Below are 14,338 nucleotides of genomic sequence, written 5' to 3'. Positions count from 1 at the left end.
GCTCCGCGTTTCTCCCCATTTCACTTACCGGAGAAGCCCCGCGATGACGGAAGGAGCAGCACGGCACCGCTGGCCTCTCTCTGGCCCGCGAGGGGGAACGGAGATGGGAGCTAAAGGTCAGCTTTAGCCCTAGGGTGTCAAAATAAAAACAGAAACAAACCAGCAAAGAGGAAAATCAAGGCCGAAAGCACGGCGGCTTCTCCTCTGCAGAGCCACCGCAGCCTCCCGAGAGGAAGAAAACCACCCCAAAAAGCACCTCGGTCCCCCGTTCAGATCCCCCCGCACGCCCCAAACCAGCTCCAGGCGGGAAACTCTCCGGAAGCGCTTGGATTTTGGGTTTTTTTTTTTTTTTTGGTCTTTAAAGCCGCGGGATTCAAAGCCTCCCATGCAGAAAGGCGCCGCCGCTGCCCGCCATCCCCGCAGGAGCTCTGCGGGAAGCGGAGCCCCCTCCTCCCTGGGGGCTCCTGGGGGACCCCCACACCCGCAAAACTTCCCCTCCGCAGGCGACGCTTCCCCAACGATCCGACCCCGAACCCGTCAGGAAAAGGCAGGACGGTTCTGGCGAGCCAGCGCCGCGAAGCGGGGGGACAACGCGGGGACCCGCTCCACCCCCTCGCCCGAGCAGCTGCACCCAAATTTTACTGCCCCCCCACCCCGCCGCCACCACCACCACCTCCCCCCCAGTTGACAACACCCCCACAACCACCCCACGAACGGCTGCTGGTGGCCGGGAGCGGCCGCGCGAGAGCTCACTCCCGAAATCCCTGCTCGGTGCGGAGCGGGGCGAGGGAGGGCCTCGGGTTGCACCCCCCAAATCGCTGCTCCGGGAGCGGGCTGGGTCACACGGAGCCCATCAGCCACCAAAGGGCAGGCAAGAGACCGGCTGCCTCGACCCTCCTCGGGCGCCTCACCGAGACAGACCGGCGGCACCGCCGGTACCGGCGGCTGAACTCGCTGGCGGGCGCCGGCTCCCGGTCACAGACAGGCAGAGCCTCGTCCCCGTCCCCGAGGGAGAACCCCCGGTCCTTAAAATGCTTTATTTTGTCAACGGGGCGGTCGCTGCTTTACATAGAAAAAAACCCGAATCTCCTGTTAAAAGTACCTCGAAATAATCTTCAAGGCTGAGATAAAGGGAAGGAGGAGGGGGAAGAATAACCCAAATGGACACGACAAAAAGGAGCGGGGAAGCAGATGGGGAGAGGGGAAGACGGAGGGGGGGAGCGGCGACAGGGCTGGCCCCAACCGCCCCTCCTGGGTGCGGGTGCGTGAGCCCCAGGGGAGCTGAACGCTTGAGGGCGGGGAGGGGAGGAGGGTCCCTGGTGAGGGGGGGGGGGGGGGGGGGGGGGTCCGTCCCTACCGCCTTTAGGGCAGGGGGCCCCTCAAGGGGCCACGAGGCGGCACCCCGGGGGGCCTCTGCGCAGGCCGGGGGGGCAGGGGGACCCTCTGGTAGCCGTAGGGTGGGGGGCGCGGGGGGCCGTTGTAGCCGTGCGGAGGCATCAGCGGCGGGGGGCCGCGCATCCCGTGGTGCGGCATGGGGCCCGGGTGACCTGCGGGGACAGAGCACAGGCGTTACCCAACCCCCCCCCGCGGGGAGGCCCGGGACCAGCCGCTCCCCCCCTCCCCCCCCCCAAACCCCCCCCCCACCGCCGGGCGCCAGCTCGAGCGGGGGTTTGGGCCAACATCGCCCCTCGTTCCTCCCCCATATCCCCCCCCCCCCCCCTTCCCGCTCCCAGGACCCCCCGCCCCGTTGCGGCCAGGACGAGTCGCAGGAACCCCCCCCCCCGCCCCCCGCCCCCCGTGCCGGTGGAGAGATGGGGAGGGGGGAATCCTCGGGGGAGCCCCACGCCCAAGCCCAGGAAAACCCCGGGGGACGCCGGCTTCGCCGCTCGCCGCCAGCTCTTGCTCCACGAGGCCCCTCGGCGGCGCGGCGGGGGCCGGAGCGAGGGCTAAACTCGACGGGGTGGGTACGAGCGATAGAAAAGCAGACATACCGCCTCTTGCAGGCACCCACTTACCCATGGGCGACCCGAAATGAGGTCCTCGGGGCGGCATACCCATGGGTGGGGGTCCAGGGTGTGGCATGCCAGGTGGGGGCCGTGGGGGAGGCTGCCCTCCGGAGCCCGGTGGTCCTGGGTGATGCTGGCCCATCCCCGGCGGGCCGTGGTGCACTTGCATGGGGGGCATTCCTGGGGGAACAACGAGTTCAAGGGGGCGCTCGGCACCGGCGGGCGGCCGCTCGGGGGTCCCAGCGGGGGCACCGAGTCCCGCTGGGACGGTTCCAGCGTCAGGCCCGGCCGCAGAATCACCGTCGGAAAAGGGGTTTCTGCTGCCGAAAGGGAGGTTCGGAGAGGGGAAAGCGCCAAGCTCTCCCGGGAACCGCGGGGCGGGGGGACGGGAGGCGACGGGCGCAGGCTGCAGCGGGGGGAAACGCGGCTTGGGCGCAAGCTGGGGTGGGGGGGGAGACGTGACAGCAGGTGAGGTGCAGCCCTGGGGGAGAAATCACCACCCCTGGACACGTCAGAGGAGCTCCCCGGGCAACCTGGCTTCGAAGCCCGGCCTGCTCTGCGCAGGCGCGGCCTGACTCCCTCCAAATCTACATTTTTTTTTTCTATTATTCTCTTATTTTATCCCTTTAACAACCAAACACGCCCACGCAGAGGGATTTTTTTTAGCGCCTCATCAGAAACCCAAGAGCCCAGCGCAGCTCCCCCGGGGGCGCGGGAGCGCTCGGTCGGGTTTTCCTCCGCCGGGCGGAATTGGCTGCTTTACAGCCCCAAAATCCAGCTGGTCACCGGGGACGAGCAGCCGCCATCTGGTCACTGACACGACCAGAGCTGCGATCACACAAAGCGCCCTAATCAGCCACACGGGGGTCGCCTGGGAGCAGGCAGGATGAAACAAAGGGGGGGGGGGGGGGAAAAAGCAAAAGGAATTAAATTGCGAATTTCACTGAATTCTCGCGCCTCAAACCAGAGCCCAGGCGGATCCGCGGCTCGTTCCCCGGCACGACGGGGCTAAAAATGGAAGGGAATCAAAGACACATTTTGTCCTCGTGTCTCGAATTAGCTCCTGCCCGGCAGAGCCGCAGGCTGCGCTGAGAATTTCACACTCAGCCTCTTAATTGATGCTGGAGAGAAATGAGGAAGACGTGGGGGGGGGCGTCTCGTGAACGCTGGGACAGCCCAGCCCGCGCCGGGCACTGCGCTCCCGTGTCCTGCACCTCGAGGGAACAAACGTCTCGACCCGCCCCAGAAGGGGAAATGACCCAAGTGCTTCCTAAATCCCGCTCTGGGATAGGTTTTAACCCGGTTTAGGACACCCAGGAGAGGAACCCGGGGTGCACAGAGCCACATCTCAGGGGGAAAACCCCGCGGTGGGTCCCCTGCGGAGGCTGGGAAGGGGTTTCTCCTCGTTTTCCACAGGGGGAACCCCAGGGAAGAGGGGGGAGGGGGCGATTTACCCGAGAAAGGGGAAGAGAAGCCGCGTTTCCCGAGCCCCGGCCCCGCCTGACGCTTACCTGGATGGTGCATCCCGCCCGGAGGGAAGGGGTGCGGGTGAGGCGGGTGTCCCCCGCTGGGTGCAGCCCCCGAGGGGGGGCCGGGGGCACCCGCCCCGGGCGGCATGGGGGGGGGCGGCATGGCAGGAGGCATGCCGGGAGGCATCGCGCCGGGGGGCGGCACCGGCGGGGGGAAGGATCCTGGGGGTGGGAGGCCTGGGAAGAGAGACAGCGAGAATTTGGTGAGGCCTGAAAAAGCAAACAAATGATAAAAAAACCCAAACCCCAACTCCCAGCCCATCGGGGGGGAGGAAAAACCCACAAAAAGCCCCAAGAACCGCAAAAAGAAAACCCCCCCAGCAGCCGCTGCCCTGAGCCTCCCGGCACGAGGCCCGGCGGCGGCCGGGCACAGCCGCCTCCCGCCACGGCGCAGAGACGGGCGCTGCCACGGCTGACCCACCTGGAGGGGTGACGCCGGGTCCCAGGGAGGTGACCACAGGCGTGGGGACAGAGGGAGGCGGAGGAGCGTCGGCGAAGAGCTGGTGGGGCCGATCCGCCTGCGAGAGGGGGTTCTGGGCTGCCAGGAGGCGCTCGGCGGCCGAGCCGTGCCGCTCGCCTTTGGAGTCTTTCTTGAAGGCGTAGGAGACGGTGATGGGCCTGTTGCAGAGGTACTGCCCGTTCATGGCCTCGATGGCGGCGTCGGAGGCGTCGAAGCTGGCGAAGTTGATGAAGGCGTAACCCTTGGAGTTGCCCGTGTCGGGGTCTCGCATGATTTTGGGCGTCTGCAGGATGACCCCGAAGGCGCTGAAGGTGTCGTAGAGCAGCTTCTCGTCGATTTCGGGGTCCAGGTTGCCGATGAAGATGTTGGCCCCCACGTCCAGGTTCTTGTTGTGGGCCGAGGCTTTGTTCACCCGGATCGGTTTCCCGTACAGCTTGATCATGTTCATGATCTTGATGGCGTAATCCGCGTCCTCCTCGCTGAGGAACTCCACGAAGCCGTAGCCTGCAACGCGTCCCCAGGCAGAGCTTTAGGGGAGGGAGGACGGACCCACAGCCGCCCACAGCTCGCCCAACCCCGGCGGGTTTAAAACCAGAGCGCCCCACGCTCCCCTGGGGGGAAGGGAGACCATCTCCCCCCCCATCCCTCCCTCTCTCCCTCCCCCGACCGTTGCTTTACTCAACGGGCAGCCGCCGGGAGAGGACGGGGAACGTCTCACCCTGGTGCTGCCCCGTCACTCGGTCCTTGGGCATGTGGGTGTTGACCACCGGGCCCGCCTGGAGGAAGAGCTCCCACAGCAGCGGCTCGCTGACCTTCTCATCCAGCCCCCCGACGTACACCGTCGCATCTGGGGTGGGGGGGAAAAAAGGGGGGGAAAAAAAACCCCACGAGTTAAACCCGGCAAGTCTCGGCTGGCTGAGAACTCGGTGCTGAAATCGCTCCAGTCCGAGGCAGAGACCCCCCTGAAACTTTTCACCAGAACCCCCCCATAACTACGCCCGCCATCAGGGAGGACCCCATGACCCACCCTCCTTTTCTCCAGGGGAGACCAGACCCCCTCCATGCGCGCCCAAGAAGCCGATTGCACCCCCCCACCCCCCTTGCGCCCAGCGAGGCCAGGACCCCCTCCCCAACAGCTCTGGGGAGCCCAGGCCCCCCTCCACGGCCCCCAGGCCCCCTCCACGGCCCCCAGGCCCCCATCCACGGCCCCCAGGTCACCCTGCCCCCACCCCCCAGGTCTCCAGGATGCCCACGCTCCCCCCCCCCCCTCCCCAAACATCTCCCGGGAGGCCGAGACCCCCCCGCTCCGCCACGGCCTCAGGGTGCCCCGGGCCCGCCCGTGGAGCCCCCCCACGGCCCCGGGGAAGAGCCACGGAGCCCCCCCCGGCCCCGGCCCCGGCCCCGGCCCCGGCCCCGGCGCTCACCCTGGTTCCGCTCGGAGATCGGCCCCGCCGCCATCTTGCCCCGCCGCCCGCTCCGGCCCGCGCGACGCCTCCTGCGCCTGCGCCGCCGCCGCCGTCGTCGTCGCCGTCGCCGTCACACGCCACAACGTCAGCCGCAGGCGGAAGCCCCGCCCCTTCGCCTCGACGAGCCGCGGATGAGCCGGAAGTAGCGGCGGCGACGGAGCGCGCGGAAGGCGCGGCGGCCATCTTGAGTGTGGGCGGGGGGGTGAGCGGGCTGGCCCCGCCGCCCTTGTGTCGCGACATCCACTGCCGCGACAGGCGACGACATCACCCTCACGGGCGGGAGCACTGCCCAGCGCCCGGGGACCCCAGTCCCAGAGGGCTCCAGTGCCAGGAGATCCCAGTTCCAGGGGAATCCCAGTGCTGGGAGACACAAGTGCCAGGGATCCCAGTGCTGGGAGAATCCCAGTGTGGAGCGATCCCGTTGCTGGTGGGGAATCCCAGTGCCAAGGGATTCCAGTGCCAGGCAAACCCCAGTGCTGGGAGATAACTAGTGCCAGGGATCCCGGTGCCAGGAGATCCCAGCACCACGGGATCCCAGTGTGGAGCGATCCCGTTGCTGGGGAGGATCCCAGTGCTGAGGGATCCCAGTGCCAGGACATCCCAGTACCAGGCGAATCCCAGTGCTGGGACATAACTAGTGCCAGGGATCCCGGTGCCAGAAGATCCCAGCACCAGGGGATCCCAGCGTGGAGCAATCCCGATCCCGTTGCTGGTGGGGAATCCCAGTGCCAGGGGATCCCAGTAGCAGGCAAATCCCAGTGCTGGGACATAACTAGTGCCAGGGATCCTGGCGCCGGGAGATCCCAGCACCAGCGGATCCCAGTGTGGAGCGATCCCAGTGTGGATCAATCCCCTTGCTGGGGAGGATCCCAGTGCCAGGAGATCCCAGTGCCGCGGTACCCCCATGCCCGCAGGCCCCCACCTTGGCCTCACGCGCCGGGGGTCCCCCATCCTGCACCCCCCCACCCTCCCCCCCCCCCCCGCAGCCACGCGCCATCACCTGCCAAACTGGGCTTTAATGGGCTCCAAAATACAGACCCATAAACCCCCCCAGTAACGCCCCGTGGCGGGGCCAGATCCTGCTCGTCGGGGCTGGACGGGGCCATCCCAGCCCTGAGCTCCCCAAAGCCTCTCTGGAGGTAGCAAGAATTTAATGAAAAACCGAGAAACCGCCGTGTCCAGCCAGAGTCGGGGGCACTTTCGGGGACACCCCCCCCCCCCCCCCGCCCCGCTCTCCCTCCTCCAGCCCAAGCACCAGCAGCTCAGCGGCACCGCAGGACCCGTCCCCGAAAAGCCCCGTGCCCCGGCGAGCAGCAGGAGGGCGGCAGCGGGGAACAGCTCAGAGGCAACGGCGGAAGGCGCAGGGTGGTTTGGGGGGGTCCCGGGCGTGGGACACCCCAGAGCCCCGCCGAGGGACGGGGCTGTCCCAGCAGCCACGTGTCCCCATGGGGAGGGGGCGTCCCATCACCGGGGCCTCACCGCGAGGGTGCGAGGGGGCCGCCGGCAGCCTCGGCGCGGGGTCTCGCCGCCTGCCAGGCGCTGAGCCGGTCCTGCAGCAGCGTCAGCTCCTCGGCCAGGCCGGCCGGAGACGGGGCGAAGCGCCCGCGCTGCGGGGAGACGTGGTGTCCGGTGAGGGGAGGTGTGCGGGGTCGGGGAGGGGCACGGAGGGGGTTGGATGGATGGAGGTGGGGTTGGGATGGATGGAGATGGCACTGGGATGGATGGAGATGGGGTTGGATGGATGGAGATGGGGCTGGGATGGATGGAGATGGGGTTGCATGGATGGAGATGGCACTGGGATGGATGGAGATGGGGTTGGGATGGATGGAGATGGGGTTGGGATGGATGGAGATGGGGTTGGATGGATGGAGAGGGGGTTGGGATGGATGGAGATGGGGTTGGGATGGATGGAGAGGGGGTTGGATGGATGGACATGGGGTTGGGATGGATGGACATGGCGTTGGATGGATGGAGATGAGGTTAGGATGGATAGAGATGGGGTTGGGATGGATGGAGATGGGGTTGGATGGATGGAGATGGGGTCAGGATGGATGGAGATGGGGTTGGATGGATGGAGATGGGGTTGGGATGGATGGAGACGGGGTCAGGATGGATGGAGATGGGGTTACATGGATGGAGATGGCACTGGGATGGATGGAGATGGGGTTGGGATGGATGGAGAGGGGGTTGGATGGATGGAGAGGGGGTTGGATGGATGGACATGGGGTTGGAATGGATGGAGATGGTGCTGGGATGGATGGAGATGGGGTTGGGATGGATGGAGATGGGGTTGGATGGATGGAGATGGTGCTGGGATGGATGGAGATGGGGTTGGGATGGATGGAGAGGGGGTTGGGATGGATGGACACAGGGTGGGCTGGATGGACCCAGGTAGGACAGACACCCACGGGCTCAGGACAGCCACACACGGACCACCCACACCAACCTCAACCCACGTCGTGTCCCCCCCCCCCGCAGCAGAACACACCCGGGGAAGAAGAACCCCCCCCCGAACCAGGAACCCCTCCGTGCCTCAGTTTCCCCTCGCTCCGCCGGACAGACCCCAGCCCCGGTTACCTGCGCCTCGGGCAGACCCCGCAGGTAGCAGCGGCGCCAGAGCCGGACGGAGGGTCCCGCGGCGCAGGGCAGCAGCAGCCCCGGGGGGGGCGCGGGGGGCCGGGTGCCCCCCGAGCTGCCCCCCCGCTCGCCCAGGCTCTCCAGGGAGGGGGCCCAGCGGGACAGGCGTGGCGGGGGGCGGCCGCTCCTCCAGGGAAAGGGTTGGGGTGACAACGTCCCCTTGGTCAGCACGAAGACATTCCCGGCCCCCGGCCCTGGCCAGGCGTCGGCGGGCTGGGAAATGGGGGGAAAAAATAGGGATTAGGGAAAAAAGGCAGCCGGTGGGAAGGGAAAACCCCACAGTTAGGGATGGGGCAGCTTTTTGGGGGGAGGCACACGGTGCCGGGAAGGGATTTAACAAGCGGAGCACCCCAAATGGGACGGGAAAGTGGGGGGTGGGGGGGGGAGTCTCGTGCAGCACAACGCGGCCGCCCGAGCCCCTTCCCGGCGGCGCAGCCCCCCAAGCCCTGGACTCACCCTGCCCGGGGTCCGGGGGTCGGGGGGTCCCAGGGTGCCAGCGGCCCCCGCCGGGTTCCTGAAGCGGGCCCGCTGCTGCCGGCTGTAGCGCAGCCCCCAGTCCCAGACGGCGGGGAGCCCGCGGGCAGCCGTGCCCGTCCCGCCCGCCCCCGGCTGGGGGTCCCACCGGCCGCTCACCGGCGTGTAGGTCTGGCTGCGGGGCCGGTGCTGCTGCGGGGAGCGACGCGGGAGGGTTTTTTTTGGGGGGGGGGGGGGGAGGACGATCCCCAGCTGGGGATGACGCTGGGGAAACTGAGGCACGGCGCAGCCGGATGGGAGAGGGTTCAGCTCCGTCCCCAAACCCGCGGCCTCTTGCTGGCAAAGCACCCAGGAGGGTCCCCGCCACCCCCAGCCCCCAGCCAGCTCACCGGGCTACCACGGCCCCGCTGCCGCTGGCAGCTGAAGAGGAAGGTGCTGAAGTAAGGGGCGAAGCTGCTGTCGTGGAGGGCCAGCAGGTAGGCCTCGGTGAAGCCGAAAGCCGCCGGGAATTGCCGCGCCAGCTGCCACGTGCAGTCCAGGAACAGGAGGAAAACGGGGGCCTGGGGTGCAGCCAAGGGGGGGGTAGGGGGGGTGTCACCCACCAAGGATGGGGACGGGGGGGGGGGGGGGGCGGGGGGCGGCGGGGTGACCCTCACCTCCTCCCGGGGGCTGTCGCGGCGGAGGAGCCCGAGCCGGTGGGGAAAGGGGTGCCCGGCTGCCACCCACTCCCGCTGCACCAGGCTCTGGAAGCCAGGGAGGGTGCGGGCGTGGGGGTCCCCCAGGAGCTGCACCAGCGAGGCCAGCAGACAGTTCAGGTCCCGGTCCGATGGCTCTGGGGGGGGGGGGGGACGGGACGGGGGGGGGACGAGGACACACACACGGACACGGGGCGGTGAGGGGGGGTCCCCAGCGTGTCACCCCTCCGTCCCGCCGCTCGTCCCGGCGCTACCTTGCAGAAGGACGGAGCAGCGTCTCCCCGCCAGCAGCGATGCCACCTCGACGGCTTTTCTTAAGCAGGTGCTGGAGGAGGGGGACGATAAAAAGGGGGGGGGGGGGGGGGGCTCAGGGCACCCCAAAATGCCACGGCTGCCTGCCCCGGGGGTCTGCAGCCCACCGCGGGAGGCTCAATGCCCCCACCGCCCTGCAGGGCGGCGGCGGGGACCCGCCGCCCATAATGGGGGTGGTTTTAGGGTGAGGTTTGCCCCCACCACCCTGCACCCCCCAAAAAAAAGTCATGCCCCCCCCACCCACCCCCCCCCGCCGCCTGCTCACCGGACATGGTCCAGCCAGCGCGTCCCCTCCAGGGCCGAGAGCCACTTGTCGTCGGCCGCCGCGCCTGGCAAAGGATGGAGGGGGGGGTTGAGGGGGGGGGGTCAGCGGAGGAGAAGGAGCCCCGGGGTGCTGGGGTGGGGGGTCCCCCCACCGTCTCCCCGCCCCGTCCCCCCCGCTCACCGGGCAGGCAGAGCGCCCGCAGCTTGAGGTGGGCGAGCTGGATGTCGGCGAGGGTGGGCAGCTCGGCGGTGTCGGCCAGCACGCAGGGCCCGCGGCCCCCCAGCAGCAGAGCCTCCAGGCACCTGGGGGATGGGGCAGAGGGACCCCCCCCCCGCCCCCCGAGTGGGGCCAGGTTGGGGCAGCACCTCCCCCAGACCCCCCCCCCCCCCCCCCTCCCCGGGACCCCCGGCCGGGACCCACCTCACGTCCTCGCTGCCCGGCTCCGAAGCTGCGTGGAAGCCGGCGGCTCTCAGCAGGTCCCCACCGCCCGGGTGGTGCCAGCACAGGCGCTGCGGGCGAAATGGGGGTGACACCCCCCACACACACATCAACCCCCCCCCCTTCCCCTTCCTCTGCCCGCCCCCAGCACCCCATCGCCCTCCCTGGGCACTCACGGGCACCCGGCGCTCCTCAAAGTGGGCGAAGGTCCGCTTGAGGTCGTGGTCCAGGAGCCCGCTGGGCACCCACAGGTACCGGGGGAGGCTGCGGGCAGGAGGGGGGCACGGGGTGGGGTCTGTCCCCCGCCACCCCCCCCCCCCCCAATCCCATTTCGAGTGGCTCACGGGGTGTTTTCCCCAAACCGTGGGCAGACGGGAGGCTTCCCCCCCGCCCCCCCCCCCTTCACCGCTGCTCCCTGGTGGCCTTGGGGTGGTCCACGCCGTGCCCCCCCCCCCCACCCCAGCTCCCACCCCAGCGTGGGGTGCCGGGGGGCCCGTGGACCCCACCATCCAGCCGGGCCGTACCTGGGGGCCATGTCGAAGCGCTCGTTGACGGCGCTCACCCTCCAGCCCGCGGCGCCCAGGCGCTTCAGCTCCTTCTCCCAGTCGTGCAGGCTCTCGAAGAGCAGCGTGGCAGCCGAGCCTTCCTCCTCCTCCTCCTCCTCCTCCTCCTCCTCCTCCTCCTCCTCTTCCTCATCCTCATCCTCATCCTCCAAAGGGGTTTCGGCAGGGCAGGACCAGCCATCCCATCCCTCGCCAGCGTCCCCCAGCCACGCGGCCGCCTCCCGCGCCTGGGCGATGGCGTTGGCGACCTGCAGAGAGGAGCCAGGAGCGGGCATGAACCCTCCCCCCCCAAAATCCCCCCCTAAAAAGCCACGGAGCGCCCCAGAATTGGGTACAAAGCCTCCCTGTCGTCCCCCCCCCGCCCAAAACCGCTGGCCCCACAGCTCACCCGAAACGCCTGCGGAGCCAACCCGTTCTCGTGGAAGTAGAAGCGGAGCAGGCGGAAATCCCGGCAGAAAACAGCCAGTTCCTCGGGGATGAACTTGAGGGTGGAGGCGGCCGTCAGCACCTTGGGCTTGGTGAAGCTGCTGGCTGCGGTGGGCGAGGGCGGGGAGGGGACACACGGCCGTCAGCGCCCGCTGAGACCTGCCCCACTCATCGCACGGGGCGGGGGGGAGGTGGGGGGGGGGCCGCTCGGGGCCGTCCCCTTTACCTGCCACCAGCTTGCGGATGCAGGGCAGCGCCACGTCGTACTCGCTGGGGAGGAAGGCACGGGAGCCGGGGGGCTGCGGAGAGCGGGGAGAGCTGGAAGCTGCCCTGGGGGGGTGTCCCACCCCGGGAAGGGCAGTGGGGCTGGATTCGGGACCCCCACATTCCCCCCCCCCCCCGTCCTGCAGCGAGGAGTTCCGCGGGGTGGACGCGGTGGGTCTGCAGCCGATGAGCAAGGGTGGGGGTGGGATGGGGTCAGGATGAGGCCGGGATGGGACTGGGATGGGGCTGGGATGGGGTGTAGATGCCACCAGGATGGGGGTCAGGATGGGGCTGGGATGGAGCTGGAATGGGGCTGGGATGGGGCTGGGATGCCGTTGGGATGGGGCATAGATGTGGGTAGGATGGGGCTGGGATGGGGTTGGGATGGGGTTGGGATGGGGCTGGGATGGGGTTGGGATGGAGTTGGGATGGGGTCAGGGTACAGCTGGGATGGGGTGAGGATGGGGCCGGGCTGGGGGTAGGGATGCAGATGCAATGGGATTAGGATGGAGCCGGGATGGGGCCAGGATGCCACTGGGATGGGGATCAGGATGGGGCTGGGATGGGGATCAGGATGGGCCTGGGACAGACCTGGGAAGGGGCTGGATGGAGCTGGGATGGAGCTGGGATGCCATTGGGATGGGGGATAGATGCGGGTAGGACGGGGTTGGGATGGGGTCAGGGTACAGCTGGGATGGGGTGAGGATGGGGCCGGGCTGGGGGTAGGGATGCAGGTGCAATGGGATTAGGATGGAGCCGGGATGGGGCCAGGATGCCACTGGGATGGGGATCAAGATGGAGCTGGGACGGGGCTGGGAAGGAGCCAGGATGGGGATCATGACGGGACTGGGACGAGTCTGGGATGCCACTGGGATGGGGCTTGGAAGGAGCTGGTATGGGGATTGGGATGGGACTGAGACGGAGATGGGATGGAGATGGAAAGGGGCTGGGAAGGGGCTGGGATGCCGTTGGGATGGGGGATAGATGCGGGTAGGATGGGGTTGGGATGGGATTTGGGATGGGGTCTGGGTACAGCTGGGACGGGGTGAGGATGGGGCCGGGCTGGGGGTAGGGATGCAGGTGCAATGGGATTAGGATGGAGCCGGGATGGGGCCGGGATGCCACTGGGATGAGGATCAGGATGGGACTGGGAAGGGGCTGGGATGCCGCTGGGAAAGGGCTGGATGGAGCTGGGATGGGGATCAGGAAAGGGCTGGGATGGGGCTGGAATGCCACTGGAATGGGACTGGGAAGCAGCCGGGATGGGGATCAGGATGGGACTGGGAAGGGGCTGGGATGCCGCTGGGAAGGAGCCGGGATGGGGATCAGGATGGGACTGGGACGGAGCCGGGAAGGGGCTGGAAGGGGCCGGGAAGGGGCTGGAAGGGGCCGGGCCGGGTCGGGCCGGGCCGGGGCCGCGGCGGGTCGCTGCCGGTGGCGGCACCGGCTCCGGTCGCACCTGGGCGGGCACGAAGGCGACGCGGCGGTTGGTGCAGAGCAGCGTCCCGGGCACGGAGCCGCCGTCGCCGCCGCCGCAGCGCTGCCGGGCGCCCGCCGCCTCCTCCAGCACCAGCTCCCCTGCGGGGACGGGCCGCTGGGTCCGGGGGGGGGCCCCGACACCCCCCCCCAGCCCCGGGGTCCCCCCGGCACCTGCCCTACCTGGGAGCCCGGGGAAGGCCGGGCGGCGGCGGCGGCGGCGGCGGCCCGAGGCCCCGCTCATGGCGGCGGGACTTTGGCCGGGCGGGCCCGCGGCGGCGGCGGCGGCGGCGGCGGCGGCGGCAACGGGAGCGGAGCGGCCCGGGAGCCCCGAGCGCCACCGCCCGGCCCGGCCCCCGGCTCCGCCATCCCCCGCCCCGGCTGCCGGGTCCCGGCGGGGCGGAGCGGCCCGGGAGGGTCGGGCTGGCTGCGGCTCCCCCCCCCCGCCCCCCAACCGGCCCGGGCCCCCGAAAGCGGGGAGAGCCCCGGGGATACGGCCGGGAGACGGGTGAGGGGCGGGGGGGGGTGCGGCATCAGGCACCCCGTGGGGGGCGGAGGGTGCTGGAGGGGGGTCCTGGAGCCCCTCACATGGGGTGGAGGGTGCTGGGGGGGACCTAGAGCTCCCCATGGGGGTGCAGGGTGCTGGAGGGGGGTCCTGGAGCTCCTCACATGGGGTGGAGGGTGCTGGGGGGGACCTAGAGCTCCCCATGGGGGTGCAGGGTGCTGGAGGGGGGTCCTGGAGCCCCTCACATGGGGTGGAGGGTGCTGGGGGGGACCTAGAGCTCCCCATGGGGGTGGAGGGTTTGGGAGGGGACCTAGAGCTCCCCATGGGGGGTGGAGGGGACCTAGAGCTCCCCATGGGGGGCAAAGGGTGCTGGAGGGGGGTCTTAGAGCTCCCCATGGGGGTGCAGGGTGCTGGAGGGGGGTCCTGGAGCCCCTCACATGGGGTGGAGGGTGCTGGGGGGGACCTAGAGCTCCCCATGGGGGTGCAGGGTGCTGGAGGGGGTCCTGGAGCTCCCCATGGGGGTTGGAGGGTGCTGGAGGGGGGTCCTAGAGCTCCCCATGGGGGGTGGAGGGTTCAGGGGGGGGACCTAGAGCTCCCCATGGGGGGCAGAGGGTGCTGGAGGGGGTACATAGGGCTCCAGGCACCCCATAAAGGATGGGCAGCGCTGGAGGGGGACCTGTAGCTCCAGGAGGGGGTATGTACAGCTCCAGGCACCCCGTAAAGGACACAGGGCGCTGGAAAGGGCCCCCCAGCCCCCCATCAGGGCTGTCACCAGCCGAGGGGCGTCCGGCGCTGCGCACGGAGGGGGTACACCCAGACACC

General features: G+C 69.3%; 2 protein-coding genes across 2 annotated transcripts; both read right to left on the bottom strand.

Moving 5' to 3' along the window:
* Positions 1–1,362: 1,362 nt before the first annotated feature.
* SF3B4 (splicing factor 3b subunit 4) lies at positions 1,363–5,459 on the bottom strand. The gene is made up of 6 exons (XM_086478470.1): positions 5,420–5,459; positions 4,714–4,842; positions 3,957–4,499; positions 3,518–3,712; positions 2,016–2,186; positions 1,363–1,547 (listed from the first exon to the last, which is right to left on the bottom strand). The coding sequence occupies exons 1-6, from the start codon at positions 5,451–5,453 to the stop codon at positions 1,363–1,365; spliced, it is 1,257 nt and encodes a 418-aa protein (XP_086334596.1). The 5' UTR covers positions 5,454–5,459.
* Positions 5,460–6,936: 1,477 nt separating this feature from the next.
* On the bottom strand, positions 6,937–13,255 carry MTMR11 (myotubularin related protein 11). The gene is made up of 16 exons (XM_086478230.1): positions 13,195–13,255; positions 12,995–13,113; positions 11,498–11,570; positions 11,234–11,376; positions 11,010–11,093; positions 10,807–10,955; positions 10,459–10,546; positions 10,265–10,353; positions 10,025–10,146; positions 9,845–9,908; positions 9,522–9,592; positions 9,229–9,404; positions 8,962–9,132; positions 8,555–8,764; positions 8,039–8,311; positions 6,937–7,068 (listed from the first exon to the last, which is right to left on the bottom strand). The coding sequence occupies exons 1-16, from the start codon at positions 13,253–13,255 to the stop codon at positions 6,937–6,939; spliced, it is 2,025 nt and encodes a 674-aa protein (XP_086334356.1).
* Positions 13,256–14,338: the final 1,083 nt, after the last annotated feature.

Source organism: Leptosomus discolor, chromosome 26 (assembly GCF_034619465.1).
Source record: "Leptosomus discolor isolate bLepDis1 chromosome 26, bLepDis1.hap2, whole genome shotgun sequence".
NCBI classification, from domain to species: Eukaryota; Metazoa; Chordata; class Aves; order Leptosomiformes; family Leptosomidae; genus Leptosomus; species Leptosomus discolor.
This window is presented reverse-complemented; position numbering and strand designations above follow the sequence as displayed.

What these genes read in the sequence shown, in the direction of transcription:
- SF3B4 (XM_086478470.1), bottom strand. Translation starts at nt 5,453, where the DNA reads ATGGCGGCGGGGCCGATCTCCGAGCGGAACCAGG. An exon ending in GGGCGGGATGCACCATCCAG is followed by an intron (nt 2,187 to 3,517) that starts GTAAGCGTCAGG and finishes TTGTTCCCCCAG; the next exon opens with GAATGCCCCCCATGCAAGTG. An exon ending in TCATTTCGGGTCGCCCATGG is followed by an intron (nt 1,548 to 2,015) that starts GTAAGTGGGTGC and finishes CTGTCCCCGCAG; the next exon opens with GTCACCCGGGCCCCATGCCG.
- MTMR11 (XM_086478230.1), bottom strand. Translation starts at nt 13,255, where the DNA reads ATGAGCGGGGCCTCGGGCCGCCGCCGCCGCCGCCGCCGCCCGGCCTTC. An exon ending in TCGCCTTCGTGCCCGCCCAG is followed by an intron (nt 11,571 to 12,994) that starts GTGCGACCGGAG and finishes CGCTCTCCGCAG; the next exon opens with CCCCCCGGCTCCCGTGCCTT. An exon ending in TTGAGGAGCGCCGGGTGCCC is followed by an intron (nt 10,354 to 10,458) that starts GTGAGTGCCCAG and finishes TTTCGCCCGCAG; the next exon opens with CGCCTGTGCTGGCACCACCC.